This window comes from Copadichromis virginalis, linkage group LG1, assembly GCF_057382275.1.
Source record: "Copadichromis virginalis isolate Kocher_CV1m ecotype Utaka linkage group LG1, C_Virginalis_male_GT1.1, whole genome shotgun sequence".
In the NCBI taxonomy this organism is placed as follows: Eukaryota; Metazoa; Chordata; class Actinopteri; order Cichliformes; family Cichlidae; genus Copadichromis; species Copadichromis virginalis.
This window is the reverse complement of record NC_140618.1, coordinates 12,328,266-12,344,197: the sequence shown is the minus strand read 5'-3', so window position 1 is coordinate 12,344,197 and position 15,932 is coordinate 12,328,266. Positions and strand designations below refer to the sequence as shown.

The 15,932-nt window shown below is 37.8% G+C and overlaps 1 protein-coding gene across 2 annotated transcripts in view; it reads left to right on the top strand.

The window, feature by feature from the left end:
• unc13c (unc-13 homolog C (C. elegans)) overlaps window positions 1–15,932 on the top strand; it is a 115,364-nt gene that overhangs the window by 51,490 nt on the left and 47,942 nt on the right. For both annotated transcript variants that reach the window (XM_085451092.1, XM_085451082.1), the window contains exons 13-16: window positions 1,559–1,715; window positions 2,127–2,195; window positions 12,392–12,481; window positions 13,269–13,397. In XM_085451092.1, coding sequence (XP_085307218.1) covers window positions 1,559–1,715; window positions 2,127–2,195; window positions 12,392–12,481; window positions 13,269–13,397 — 445 coding nt within the window. The remainder of the gene's footprint in view (window positions 1–1,558; window positions 1,716–2,126; window positions 2,196–12,391; window positions 12,482–13,268; window positions 13,398–15,932) is intronic.

Genomic DNA, 15,932 nt, shown 5'->3' with positions numbered 1-15,932 from the left:
ACTGTTAGTTAATACAAATACCTAATCAGCCAACCACATGGCAGCAACTAAGTGCTTTACGGCAAGTAGAAGTAGATGAGACAACCTGTCCAGTTCTTTTACAGCCCAGATTTCGACTCAGTGACAAATCAATTGGTTCCTAAATATTTTTCCAACTCATGTAATACTAACATGTAATACTTTAAATTATCATAAATGTAATTTGGTGATATGTAAGGTCATGCAAAGTTGTAATCTTTAAGGTAGTATCTAAAACTGTAAGACTGAAGTACAATATTTGCCTCAAAGGTAGTGGTGCTAAAACATACTAAATGTATAAAGTTCAGCTTATTTTATCTTGCTTTAAGCTCTCATGCATCCAAATGTTTGTTTGCTATGGGTCATGCCTGAGGCTGAAAAGGCAGCTCAAGTGTGCATGGTTTTGAGATGCATTAAAGTAAACATACAGATTATTGCACCTATTAATTTTATATGCGGTATACTATCTACAATAACAACATCCTGCTGCATTATGATTTAAGATGCATTCCAAATGGCTTGTGGAGCAGCAGGATGGAGTGTTAAAAGGAGCATATGCTCCTCACTCAGGCATAGATCCCTGCTCAAACTAGGCCTCTCAGGCTCCACCACTTAATTACTGCTGGGTAGCGCTGCTCAGATGTGTGTAGAGAGAAAGGGCAAGTTTATGCCAAATCCAAAGTGGCATGTGCCGCTGTTACTGTGTGTAGTCTAAAAGTCACAGAATCAAAAAAGGATCTAGGGAGATTAGAAAAGGTAGCAGGAAGATGTCAAGTTTGCAGCAGTAAAAGAGCTCTCATTCATTTCCATCCTCACCCCCTCCCTTGCTTTATTTTTAAAGCACCATCCAGTACTGAGATCTAATTTTTGTTGGGCTGATTTCAGCTAAGCAGTTCAAATACTGTGCTGGAGTCTATCTCTGTGATATTTAAAAATACAGGATTAATGGTTCTCAGTTAAATTTACACGTTTAATTTCTCCTCCTTTGAACCTCCCTTGATTTACTATTAAACCTATATGCTCCATCTGTTACTTTGCAGCCTTATGTCGTTAACAGTATAGGTTATACAGCTCAGTCTGATTTATGACACAATTTTCTATAGATACTCATTGAAGACACATTTTACTGCATGAACACGGGCAGTGGTCTACTTGCACTAACTAACTCTTCAGAAGTAATTGTTTGGAACGTTAAAATATGTTCTCCCTTCAGCCACAGGAAGCTGAAATATGATGAGGAAATACTCTACTGCTCTATGTCTTCTCACTTTCTTTTTTTATTGTGGTTACTGCAGTAACACAGAATATTTTTCAGCCTTTTTTCTCACCTTTGTAACTTAGCACATGCATTTTCTCACCACTATGTAAGTGCGTGTTGAGCTCTTGATGCTTCTTTCTGAAATTGCCCAGTTGATGTGGGATCTTAAGTTGTACTTTTTCATGTAATTGTTTTATGTTCCCTTGTGAAGAAATCATGCCTTTTTTTCTTATTCTCTCAACCACTTGTTGTAGGATAATAGCTGTTTATTCTCCTCTGCAGGCATTTCTCTTGTCTGTCCGCCAAATACATGTGTCCTGGGGTGCCAGCAGTAATGAGCAACCTGCTTGCTAATATCAATTCCTACTTCGCCCATCCCACTACCACCACCACAACCACTGCCTCTGCTTCAGACCGATTTGCTGCCTCTAACTTTGGGGTAAGTACACATAATACTTTCTTGCTGTCTGCCAACCGTAGTGTAATATAGTGTTCATAAAAAAATGTAATATCTATTGGCAACAGTCAGACTTAAGTGACATGTTTTACTTTTCTACAAGCTGATATTGAACTGTTGACTTCACTATTTGTTTTTAATAGTTCTAGTGGAAGATAAGTTTTGTATAAAATCAGCAACATCTCAGAAGTTAATGTTGTAAGGCATCATATAATATTTTTAGCCAGCAAGCTGACGCTGGCAATATTGCAAAATGACAAAATCTTGTTCCAGCAAATAAAACTGAATTACTAGGGCGAAGATATGCTCCACACCATGCAGTGTAAGAAATGTTTAGGCACAATACTTTTGAGGTGATGCTCCAAACTGAATTATACAATTCTGTCCTTGCAGAGGGAGAAATTTGTCAAATTACTGGACCAGCTGCACAACTCGTTGAGGATCGACCTCTCCAAATATCGGGTATGTATTAGATTTTTACATGTGGTGTGTGTGTTTGTGTGTAGTCATGTTTATGTGGCATCTGTCAGTACAAAAATATGACGTTGGTAATGTTTGACAGTTTGATATCTGCTTGTTTTACATATGTACATATGCACATCAGGCATTTTATTAAGTATACCTGTCTACTACTGGGGTTAACCCGCTTTTGCTGTGATGTTTGTGGTGCTTGGTTGGTATTAAGGCGTCCAAAGTTAACTGTTGATAAAAGACAGGAAAGATCCATGCTTTCGCGTTGTTTATGCCAAATTCTGGCTCTACCATCTGAATGTCACAGCAGAAATTGGCATGATAGGATTGTGTGGGAAAATCAGCAGTTTCTGAAATACTCAGACCAGCCTATCTGACACTTTCAACACGTCACGTAAAAAGTTACATGAATCACCATTCTTCCCCCTTCTGTTGCTCAATTCAGCTTCAGCAGGTTATCTTGTCTATGTCTACATCCCTTAATGCAGTTGCTGCTATCTAATTGGCTGATTAGGTATTTGTATTAACTAATTATTGAACAGATATATCTAATGGAGCAACCAGGGAGTGTATTTGTTGGATGGTAATATATGTCTCTCATCTAATACACTGCCATTGCATTAAATTTTTTTTTCTTTCTTTGTTTCTTTTTTTCTACAAAGAAAGCTACATGTGTTAAAAATGTAAAAATCAATTCTGTTTCTTAAGAGTTTGCTGTGTTGGAATGTTTATTAAAGTATTTAAGCATACGCTAGGCTTACCAGCACAGAATGTCAGTCTTGGAAGGTAAGCTGACCCAAAACCTCTGAGAAATCATACTGTTTATACAGAAGCACAAGAAGATGACAGGGGCAGTGGGATACCTATAGGTGTTAAATAGATACAAAAGGTAAAAACATCAAGGGTCTGGAAGACAGCCCTGGGGGTGGCAAGATCAAAGACTTAGACATATACAGGTAAAACAAAGGAGTGATACGGTTGAAGGACAAAACACTCTAGGGAGCAGACAACTGCCTTCTGGATACAAGGACGGGGAGTAAGGCAAATATTCTGAGAATAGTGAGTCTATCTCAATATTATTCATCACTTGGCATTTTCTTTTCTATGTTCCTTATTGCTGTAAAGATGGTCTAAGTACCCATTACATCACAAATTCCAGATGGAGTCACCTTTGTTTGGATTACATTCTCCTTTGACTATCTAGTGTGGCACAGTGACACTTTGTTGCTAATGCCAAATGCATGTGGATTCTTCTTTTTCTTGGATACGGTTCCTTCTTAGATGGATCTTAATCCCAAGTGCAAAGGTGTTAAATGCGCAAAATATTGGGGCTTAAGGTGCGGTAAATGTCATTGGTAAATGTTGTGATTAGAGATGGCACGATACCACTTTTTTATGTCCGATACCGATATCATAAATTTGGATATCTGCCGATACCGATATGAATCCGATATAGTGTTTTTTAATCAACAAAACTGTTTTTTAAAATATCTTGCTGCATTTTGCAAGTCTGCAAGTTCATACTCAAGTTTAAAACAACAACTACACTAAAGCTATTCTGTTATACCTGTATACAAAAAAAATATTTCATAGTTCAGCAATACTGATCAATCTAATAAACTTAGACCTACACCATCCTCCCTATTCTGGTATTTTAAAGAGTACTTAGCGTAAATATTAAGCAACCTAACTAATAGGGTTCCAACTCCCAGCAACAACAAAAATAAATAAATAAAAAATAGGGAACCACCCCTCACGCGCCACCTCATGATGCTTAATCGACGTAATCAACCTTAATTTGATGCAGTGTGAAAAAAATGCACAGAAATCAATTATTTTTCAAGAAATATTAAATAGATTCAACATCTTTCTTCAACAAAATTGCAGACTGCACAGATGGTACCTTCCCAAAGGAAAAAGTACTATAGCTTACTAGGGTATATATATTAGACTTAATAGTCACTATATACAGTAATTGACTTCTATTCATTTTACATCAAATTAAAACTTTGTGTGTCAGATAATTATTTATTAAAAGCTAGACATTTTAAATGAGAATAAGAAAGAAAAGTATGTCTTTGTGCCCCCTTTTCCCTGTTAATGCCCTATCGGCCCCCCTGGCTAAACTTTGCTAGATCCGCCCCTGCACAGTTACCAGCGTCAGCTACGTAGAAAAAGATCCTGGTGTAGAAAGTAATATTAAATAAATTCTAACAACAGCTGATCAAGCTTAAACGTGCTGCTGTTGTTCAGCCGCTGGTTTCCTCTTTCTGGTGCAAAGTGGGCCAAAAACAAAGACGGACTCGCGACAGAAAAGCCGATCAGCTGATCATTTAAGCAGTTTCACGATTGAAGTAGCAGCCGGAGAGCGAGAGGCAGTCGCTCGTTAAGCTTAACGCAGGAATGCTTTACAAACATTCAGAGATGGACTTACACACTTGCTTTACTTCTCTCGGGGATAACTTTGTCGGAGATGAAATGCCGGGTTGCTAGCGAAGCTCCACATGCTATCCAGACCACCGACAGGTCCCGCATGCCACAGCCGCTCTATCACGTGATGCATACTGCTCCGACATGCTAACGTTCTGAGGTGAGTTACGGCGTGTTGCAAGTTTTGTGAGGTGCTTTCGTGATATTTAATGGATCGGATTACATTTTTTATTTTTCTCCGATATCCGATCCAGTCATTTAGGTCAGTATCGGACCGATACCGATACGTAATATTTTCCCTGATTCATGCCTGTTCTTATATTATTATTTTATAATTTTATTCTTTGTTAACTGTTTTCTCCTGTTGTAAATTGCAAGTATGGTTCGTTTGTGAAGCACTTTGTTGTACTTGTGACTTTTAAATGTGCTATAGAAATAAAATTGAAATTGAAATTGAAATTGAAATCGGTCCATCTCTAGTTGTGATGTCATGCCAAGGATGACATTTACCAAGTGGACTATGTACAATATTAATAGTATGAAGCTGTGCTAAAAGAAGGGAAAACCTAAAAAGCATGATCCGGAAAAGAATAATTATAGATATACATTGTCTATATTTAGACATAGGCATTATGGCATTCATTGTTGATGCCATAATTAACAAAATTGTTGCATCAAATGTACAAAAACATGGCCTCTCAGTTTTTGCAGTTTTCTCAGCCCCTGGTAGATCCAGGCACATAAACATCAGTAATCAGCCCACAATGTCAAGAGGCCATCATCTCAAAAATAGTGGTCCACTTAGTGCAATAAAGAGATCCAGTAAAGAGTGCCCAGCACTCTGCCTCTGGTAATGGACATCCTGAAAATATCTATAAAGTAGGCTGTTAGCTCCATTTTTTTTTCTACCCAGAGACTATAATCTGCAGACAAATATGAATTTATTGTTACTGTTATAAAGAACAAAGGTATTTCATAAGTGCTAAATCCTAAACTGGGCTCTTAATTAATGAGGCAATCATGTCTTCTTCCTTTTTCCTTTGATGGTTCATCTGCAGTGTCCAGCGTCAGAAACTTCTTCATTAAATTAACTATACAGTTTAGCAGCAAGGGACAGACTGCAGAAAAGAACAACCTACTAATTATGTTTTCTAAAGGAACAATCAGATTGCCTTACTGGCAATCAAAGTTACGATTTATCAAAATGTTGTACCATGAGGCAATACTGTAAATGTCTGTTACGCGTGCAAGCTAGTTCAGTCCTTTAAAGTGTCCTGTAATAAATCTTTGTAGATGTTATCAGTTTTATTAATACTATGGTATAGAGATATCGATTCAGATCTATAGTATAGTGACCCTAGTGTTGAACTGTTCTGGTCTCGGGAAACGTGCTTCTAATATTTTGTCTGTTGCACATGGTGGGAAATATCATTTCACTATATGAGCCCAGTGGAGGTAACACTTGTGCGCCTATTTATTTTGTGATATGGGTTCATACATCAGGGTCATTTGCCTGGACCTTGTTCCTGAACAATGCACATCAGGCAGCTTCTTTCTGTGAGCCTGATTGTCCTGCTTTATGTAAAAATTTCCTGGTTGACTTGTTAAAGCCATAGCATGAACGCGTTTGATGTAAACTGCTCTCACCGTTATACATTATTACACGTCTCTATGACCTCACTGGCATGTTGTCTTGCTTCTGCTTTATGCTGTTTTCTCCCCAGTGATAGATGTATCACTGACTACTGAAGTAGAAAAATATATTGTGTATAAAATTACGTGCATGCAAAAACCAATATTTATATAGGTAAATAAAGAAAAACAGATATATTGTTAACCATATTCCAAATGTATAATACGTTGCAATTTAACAAATCTCAATGAATGTGTCCCAAGATCTGCAACACAATGTCTGCATTAGTTTTATAATATGTTACTTTTAATTACTTAGTGAATTAGGAGCTCAAAGACAGTGAATATCAGAAATGCTGTTGTACACATAATTTCTGAAACTCTGGGACTATCATGACTTCTTCCTTCAATAGTTAATTCTCTCAGTCCCACTGTAATAGATCATGTTATGATTGTTTTATGATAATTCTCCATCTATGTATTTTAGCTGTTCAGTATCACCATGATGACCATATAGTTCACCTATTTTTCACCTTATCAAGTTATATTTATCCTGGTATATATCATAGAAAATTACAATGAATTATTTGCAATAGTAATGTAACTTAAATTATTCTATAACTTGTTGATTATGTGCTGTTTTTATTGTCAAATTAACAAAACTGTTACTACCAGGTCATGCCGATAGAGAGTGGTTTGAACAATAACTGTATGAAAGTGTGCAAAGACAACAGTTACACAGTTGTTTTTAGTATCATTGTATGGGCGTTTAAACAATATTAATGTTTAATTTTTAATATAATGGTTTTAATCAATATAAATATGAATATAGTTAGTTTGACAGTCTAGTAAGTAAGTAAAATTTATTTATAAAGCGCTTTTCACAGATAAAAATCACAAAGTGCTTTACAACACAGGAAATGGGAATATAAAAACAATATAACAGTAAATAAAAACAATGTAAAACAATAAAACTATAAAAACAGCATAAGAAGAAATTAATCAAATGCTTTTCTAAATAAAAATGTCTTCAGCTAGTGGTTTTGCATCATTGTGTATCCAAGACATCCTAATTTTTTTTATGTATCGTCATGAGATGTGCATTTTAAGAAATGTTGATACAAAAAGAGAGTAATTCTTCAGTTGTCCTGAGACTATTATCTGGATGCAAATTATTTCATATTTTAAATTAAAATTCTAAATTCCAGCATATAATCTTTCAGAGCAATCCTAGAAGAGCTCGTCCTGCTACATACCACATACTTAGTCACGCACTCATTTTTTTCACCATTTTCCTTACCCTCCATACCCTGTGCATGTAGATTTGCTCACCTCCAGATATACAATATAAACACATATTTTTCTCCCGCTTTTTCTCTGTCTATTTAATATATTTGCATACAAGCCCGCTATACTGCCATGCACACACAGGTATGCACCTGAGAGCATGCAGTTCCACGCTTCTCTCTAGCTGGAGGCAGGAAACAGTGAACTGTAGCTGAAAGATGACCCACTCACCTTTAATGTAACACAAAAGGCAATGTGTCGTTAAGTGGGTGATTGCTTCAGTCCCCCTGTTATTTGCCATAGCCATCAGTGTGAAGCCACATGTGATTAAAGACACACCCGAAAAGCAGCAGTGTGCGCCTAAACGGTAAATGGAGAATGAAGTTGCAAACAGTGAGGGAGGGATCGCGAGGATTTGGAAAGAGAAGTGGATGAAAGAAGCAGAGAAGGAGTTGGAGGAGAAAGGATTTGGACAAAGAGGGAGACATTTGGAAGGAATGAGATGAATTTGGAAAGAGCGGGAAGGAGTAACAGATGACGAATGAAAAGTATGGGTGGTAGACAGAGAAGGAGAGAGAGTTAAGTGTAGGAGAGATGGCCTCTCTTATTTTCAGATGGCCTGGTCATCTGGCAATGACACGTTCACTGAGAGAAGTCACAGTATATCGCACTGGCTTCACCTGCCAGCACTGCCCTGCTGCTCTCTTGTCAAACCTGCCACAGACCAGTGGTTCATGCACACATATCCACACACAGTTTATACCTTCTCTTTCATTCTCTCACTTTCTGAAGCCATCCCACAGAGCCCGCCTGCCACTATTGGACAGTAATAAGATTCAGATCTGGCTTCTCTGCCTGCTCACAGTATGGATTTCCCTATAATGACATTCTGAGGGAGATCGAGTTTGCTTTTGTAAAACAGAGGACTTGAATCAGCAGTGAGGGAGCCAGGTTGCAAGTGCCACTCTACATTTTGCTACATATGCATTTCTTCCCCTTCAAGTTTAGTCTGATACTCCTGATACATGGTGACACCTCATATGGCCAGTCTGTCCCAGCTGGGATTTCACTGGGGTTCACTGGGTCGTGCATAAAAATTCAGCATTTAGAGCACGATGTGGGCTGAGTTTGGGCAGTTTGATATAAAGTGATGTTTGTTCAGTGAGCAACACTAAGTCTTGTCATATAGTCTCAAAATGAAACTCTGTATAGTAGAACTTCATGCAAACAGCAGTTTTTTCTTTCTGCTTCCAAAACCTGTGGGAAAAAAATCTAATAATGCACCTGTAGCTTTCCACAGCACTACTACGTCAGCTTTCTTTACTAACACCTTTTTTATGGATTGGATAAAGCATCAAATGAACAAAACAAAAAATAAATGCTTAACAGTTAATACCAACAAGATTTTGTTAAAGCATTTGCATTTATTCAAACATTACCCTTATATGATTCCCACATAGCACCCGAACATAATTTCAAAGCTTGTGAAGCAAACTTTCAGAAAACAAAAGCTACGCCTGCATTGTTGCGCGCATTTAGAGTAATCTTGTTCTTTCCAGAGCAGAACCTGCTTAATCCAGAGCCAGCCCTTTGAAATTTATGGCAGAAAGTGTAAAAAATCCAAGCTGAAGAAAAGAGCTAGTGTCACCTTTCACAGAATGCAGAGAATAAGAAACTTCTGTGACAACTATATTTATTTATTGAAAGGGCACAGAACGAACTAAAGTGGAATGAATAAGATACTGGCGTTCAATGTTCATAACCTTGGCTGGATTTATTGTGTAGAAAGGGCAGGTCAGATGAGAAATATAATCTAACCACTGTTCTCTGGTTCTTTTTGGGGTCTCTTATAAATTTGACATACTCAGGAAAAAAAACAAGTTCAGTATATTACAGCATAAACCTCAGTCTACTTGAAACAGCAAAACAACTAAAAACTACTTTTATTGGAGGTTAAGTTAGGCCTTTGAAAATCTAAAAGGTGTATAAAATCTAATATGCAACCCCTAAATGCAGTATTTATACCTTATAGCAATAGGCATGCAAAAGTAGAGGTGCATACCACATGTCTTCATGGTCAGAGTGTATTGTTTCCAGTTCAAAGCTCCCATGATGTGTTCCAGCACTCAACAGTACATGACTGCTTTTGATTAGCTGGACTTGCTCCATTCCATACCTGGCAAAAATAAACATTTGAATTTTCTTTTTTTTTTTTAAGTAGGATTGTGTGAGGTACTTGTCTATAGTCTGGGTATTACCTAAAGTAGTGGTGCTTGGCAGGTCACCAGTTTAGAAAAATAGACTGGAGGAATTTAATAACTTGAATTTAATGGAAACTTAACATGCTGCTGTGACAGGGAGAGCAGGAAAAATGTTTTTTGGGGGGTATCCAAAGAACAGACACATGTAAAATCAGTGTAACTGTTCACTGTCTGTGGAATATTCGAGCCTTTCCTAACATCAGTCGTACAGTGTACAGGGTATTGTTTACAGCGTCTGAGCTGAAATTGTAAACAGTTCATGCTGTAAATGGTAGGCTTGCTCTAACTTTTCTTTTTATGTGTTAAGCAGGTAGTGTTTTGGAATTTTGCACTAATTGCAAGCACTGGCCCAACATAATTTTCAGTATACGCTAGAGCAAAGACAAAGAACTAAAAGCTAATCAGCATCATTCACTCCTCATTTCATCTCATAATGGACTTTCTGTCATCTTTGTAAGGCAATGCTTATGTCTTTCTTCCTGGAGCAGAGATGAATGCTTAGACTTTTAGTATGCTTGTCTATTTGTGGACAATAAATCTTTTTTCTCCTTTCTTTTCACTTTGTTTTTCTGTTGATGAGCTCTTAGTTGCAGCATTGTGTTTTCAAGCATAGTCAGAGGTTGAGCTAGACAAAATTCTTACACCACCACTGTTGCTCCTGTTAGAAAGACCTGAAGTTAAGAGCAGCAGCACTTGAACAGTAATAAATGAGTGATTTTGCAGATTAGAATTTAACATCTTGTACTTTGTAACACTAATTGACAAGTATGGGCCATTTTGAGCTGTTTAAAGTAGCCCGCTTTTTAGAAATCCCCCGCTTTACACAGGTGTAATCAGTAATAAAGTCCTTTTTTTGTAAAAACATGCCAGCTGCATTCAAAACTGGCTGTCAGATATCAAATTAGATTGGTAGGTGAGGTCATAATATTTGAATGTAGATGCTATGTTCTGTACAGCTGCTAAAGTGAATGTCAACAAGCACTTGATTTTACTTGACATTAGTCACCATAATTACACACCTATATTACAATTTTAAGTTGAGGAAACTGCTGGAATTAATACATTTAAAATATTCCCTAAATGCAATATGAAATTTAATTGTATAACTCAGCAATGGATCAGACCTCCATTATCACTGAAAGGCAGACTGGCAATAGTGAAAATTGAACATTTCTGGAGTGCAGTTTAAGTTCTTTCTGAGATGATTTTCTTCTCATACCAAGAGTTGTTATTGCCTCTTTTGTTAAAATAAGAAACCACAGATTAGGTTAAATGTTAATTGAGAAATTCATCAGCCTCAGTGGATTACCTTTGTTTTAACAACAAATCCTATTGCAGTCTTTTAGTTTTACTCAGTACCAACACATAACAACTAAAGCACATACTGAGCTGTTGTTGTGTGGTCTGAGTACATACGGACACACCAAGTTTCAAGGCTATGGTGACACTACAGTATAGAGCAGTTGTTTCATAGGTACAAATGTTGTGTTTCAAGGCTACATAAGTAGAAAAAAGAAGGCAAAGAAAGTGACTGATGACCATGTATTTTCCCAATAACTCTAAAAAAAGAAGTCCCTTGGCAACTGGATGAATTTCATTTTGAAATGTAAACTGAATGGAATCTTTTATCTAGAGAGAAATGATGAAACCCTCAAAGAACTGTATTGTTCATATAAAAGGCAGCAACACAAACAACGTTTTATCTGAAGAAGAAACAGCCTCTACTGATTCTCTCTTCTCTATTTTTCCCACTTCAGCAGCCAAATATAGAATACGTGATCTACATTTGCTTATGCAAAATGTGTGTCAAGCTTTGTTTATTGGGGTCTACACTTTCACCACTAAAATGGACTTTTCCTGTTAATCACGGGTCTAGAGAAATATACTGCAATGTCTCGGTAGACTGCAGACTGACTGTGAAACATTAACAGGTCATCTGCATTTTCTGTTGGATAGATTCGAGACCTGCCTCTGGGTTGTGTTTAACATTTCTTTTTAAAAACCTCAATTGTCTATTGTGTGTATTCTTGGAAACCCAATCAAATTCTGTATGCTGTTGACATCGTTAAGATGTCAGACGAGTTTTGCCTCTGTTGGTCGTCTAGCATAAAAAACCCCTCCTGCGCTTGTGCTGTCGAGCCTAAAGGCGGCGTTAAGATTTGGCTCTACTTCCTGAGTCTCCCATGTGCATTCATCGACAAGGAAGAGGACGGATTGAAAACAAGCAAAATTTTATTAGAGCACTGAGAGAGTAGGAGAAGTAGGATAATGTATGGGCCAGCGATGCCTTTCTTCTGAGCTGTCAGGGCTTTATATGCTCTCCGTCACGGTGCTTTGCACTGCCTGATGACTTCATGGCCCTGAAATAGAGGTTTTCATCAGCAGAGACCTCCCTTGTCCACTAAACGATTAGACAGACAGTCATTTTGTTATGATTGCTGGGTATTGCTCTGTAATCAATTTTAATATTTGGCCTAAGCGATATGACATGGTAGTCGGAGGTGTGTGACGTTACAAGGCTGCTTCCAACAAGATGTCCTCTCTCCTTATGTAATTTTTCTCTCTGTTTTAAATCAGGATAATTTCCCTGCGGGAAACCCAGAGCGTCTCCAAGATCTGAAATCTACTGTTGATCTGCTGACCAGCATCACGTTCTTCAGGATGAAGGTGTGTTTTTATGTGTGACAGTGAAGGGTGGATGGGCAGTGGACAAGCTGAGGGGTGAAAGGGGAACACAAGGATGTAATTGAAGAAAAAACTAAAAGAGACATAAACTTGCACTAAATGATAACGGAGCACTTTGCATACCTCTGATATACATTAGAATTTTCACTTTCTACTCCTTAAACCTTCTACTACTTAAAAACCAAACCATTTATTGTTACACAACCACATGAGTTGAGGCTAAAGCAGTGGAGTTGTGTTAAACTTCATTCATCAATAAACAGCTATGGTTGTTTCCTCTACCTCCTTCAACCCCAAGAGTATGCTGACTTGTCTCCTGGTATATGAAAAGCACGGCTCCATCCGACGTTCTTTGTGGGAGTCGGGTTGTAGCGCTAGCGCACTGAGGCATAGCTAAGATGGCAGCTGCGAGCAAAGGAATGAAAACTGTCACTTTAGGTTACCAAAGCTTTCATTCTGTGCCATAGCCATGCTGAGCCTCACTGTGTATACAGTATGCACCGCTGCTCAAACAGTGGAGCCCCTGTGTTAGTATGTGATACACTGCACATGTACCTAAATGCTAGTTCACTTACATGTCAGTTACTATATATAGTACATAGAGTAGGTTGCCCTTTTTTGCACAAGTGATAAGGTGTTGATTAGGGTTGCTAGCATTATGTCTATGATCTGGATGATTTTCATGTTGAATGGACTGCTAACAAACCTAGGATGTTTGAATGTGAAGGCATACTTTTTAAACACTGTATGTATTTCTGTGTGTTTGCAGGTGCAAGAACTCCAGAGTCCACCAAGAGCCAGTATGGTGGTGAAGGACTGTGTCAAAGCCTGTCTAGACTCCACCTATAAATACATCTTTGATAATTGTCATGAGCTATACAACCAGCTCCTTGATCAGGTAACTGGCTTGTATCTCTTTTAATGACACTAAGGCCTGCACTTTTAAACTTAAACATTCCTAAACAACAAAATCAGATGCTTTGCGCAAAGTGAGAGAACGCACATGAGAACGCTTCATGCTAGGTCTCAAGCTGTGTACTAGTAATCTTCAATGGCTTGCTAACTATACACTTGTTTATACTACACTGACTGCTTACTTTTGAAGCTCCTCAGACATGTTATTGGCTAAAGTTAGCTTGTGATACAGTGAAAGAAAGATAGGTACCGTATTATTCGAACCATAAGGCGCACGGATTATAAGGTGCATGAAGCGAAACAAAACAGTCAGAGAAGTCAAACTTTACTCATCTCATTCTTCTTGCTTCCTCCACTTCCGTACTCTTGATTCATTAATGTTGAATTCTCTCGCAGCTCCTCTATTCCCATGTTGTTACAGTATATTAATGACTAACCTCGTATTGTGGATGGATTATCTCAGTTGTTCTCCTGACTGAAGTTTGGTCCGTTTACAGCATCCTGCCATGCTATTGCATTTGTCCACAACCATCGGGAACCTTCATGTAACTTTTATCGAGTGGAAAAAAGTTAGCGTCCATCCTCCAGCTTCACTGTAGCTTTGTCTGTATTATTGTAGGGTCTCTACCTTACAATATAAAGCCGCACAGAGGCGACTGCTGTTGTGATTTGATATTAAGTTATATGTAAACAGCTAAAGTAAAGGTTGGGTACAGTAATGTAGTTATGCATGGATTGTTTAATTCAGAAAAGAAGAAAAAAAAGAGGGTCAGGTGGCTTAATCACAGCACGGTTCATGTACAGGGCATCTGCAGACCTGTGCAGTTATATAACAGCAGTTTGTGTGTAGACCTGCTGCAGGAGAAACACTAGGGTCAGTGAACACTTTCCAATTTTCCTCCTTCCTAAACAGCAGTTTTAAAACACATTTGTTCACTAGAATTCTGGAATGGGATTTGCTTGCCACCTGTTCAGCTCTGTAATGTTTTATTTATTTTATTATGGTTGTGGTTACTTTGGCCTCCCTGGGCTTGAAAACTATAACCTCTCTGATGGTGGCCCATTCACAGGAAAAAAAAGACAATTTCTGCAAAGATGATGTGTTTTTATAGATGGTACACACAGGGTAATGACAAGTACTGTAATAAAAATTTAATGTGCCTATTGTTATCATAATGACTTTTTAATGTAATATTTTCCCAATTTCTTGATTTGACGAGTAAACACAGTCTGAGCAACAGCTCCTAAATGTTAATGAGAACAACTCACAGTTCATGCAGTCATTCGTAATTTACAAACTAGCAACTCAACATCTGCTAATTAACTAGCAAGGCACACACCAATAACTAGATAACTGGTACTTAATTGAGTTTTACTGACATCAGTGTGAAAAGTACTGTAGAAGCAATAGTAACAATAACATTTAACGTGGTTATTAATTCGGAATCATTTAATTTCAAGTTAAAAACTTTCTTTTAAAAACGTGGTCTGTCAAGTGTTGGCATCTATCTGACAGCACAGCTTTATCAGGTAAAACCTCCAGCCTATAATAAAGGTGACACTATGGTCTCCTTTTCAGCTTTATTTTGCTTTGTACTGATGTGTGACAATGGTGGAAAGTATATTCAATCCCGCATGGCTGGAAATCAATAGTCTATATATCGCCCACAGACATTTATCAGACAATAAAATGTACACAGTGTCTATTGCAGACTTTGTATAAAAGACTTCAGCCTTGAAAAGGAAGCTGTAGGTGGAAAACAGCCGTATAAAGCACCCAACCGTCTGGAAGATCTTTCCTTATGTAAAAAAACAAAACAAAAACAAAGTTTGTCAACTGTTTTGAAGATTTTTTTTTCTCAGGTGTCGCCGCAGATAATATAGTGCCACAAAAACAAGGTTCATTCTGAATGATGGTTTTTTTGTGTGAAACTATGATATCATACTACTATTCATATAAAATACTATGCAGTATTATTAGTACTATGAGCAGCATTTTTATATTGAGAACTGACAGATTCACCTGTTTACGTATTCAAAAAGTAGCTTCACCAAGTCCTGCATTATGTTTGGCTCTTCCAGACTCACTTCCGCGTGATAGTTTACTTGTGCTTTGGCCTCGCCTGAGTAAATAATCAGTCAACAGGCAGCTCCGCTGATTATTTTACGGTTTACTTCCCAGGGAGAATGGCCTTTACATCACAGAAGATAATGTCTTTTTAGGTCGTAATAGGGTGCAATCTGCTCAAAAGTTGAATAATAAGTTTCCTTTGTTTAAACAGCCTTAGGGGTTGTAAGCAATTACCAAACCGGTGAGATAGACACTTGGTGCTAATTACGTCTTCGTCCACCAGTTTCGCAGTAGACAGCCTCTCTATCAATGTTTCTTCGGTGGCAGAGAAAAAAAGGCATGCACTTCACCCCAAAGTAAACCTCACTGTGATTATAAATTATGTTCACATACACCAGGTAGCCTTTGGCCCAGCAGATAGAACACATCTCAGACCCCAATTCTCCA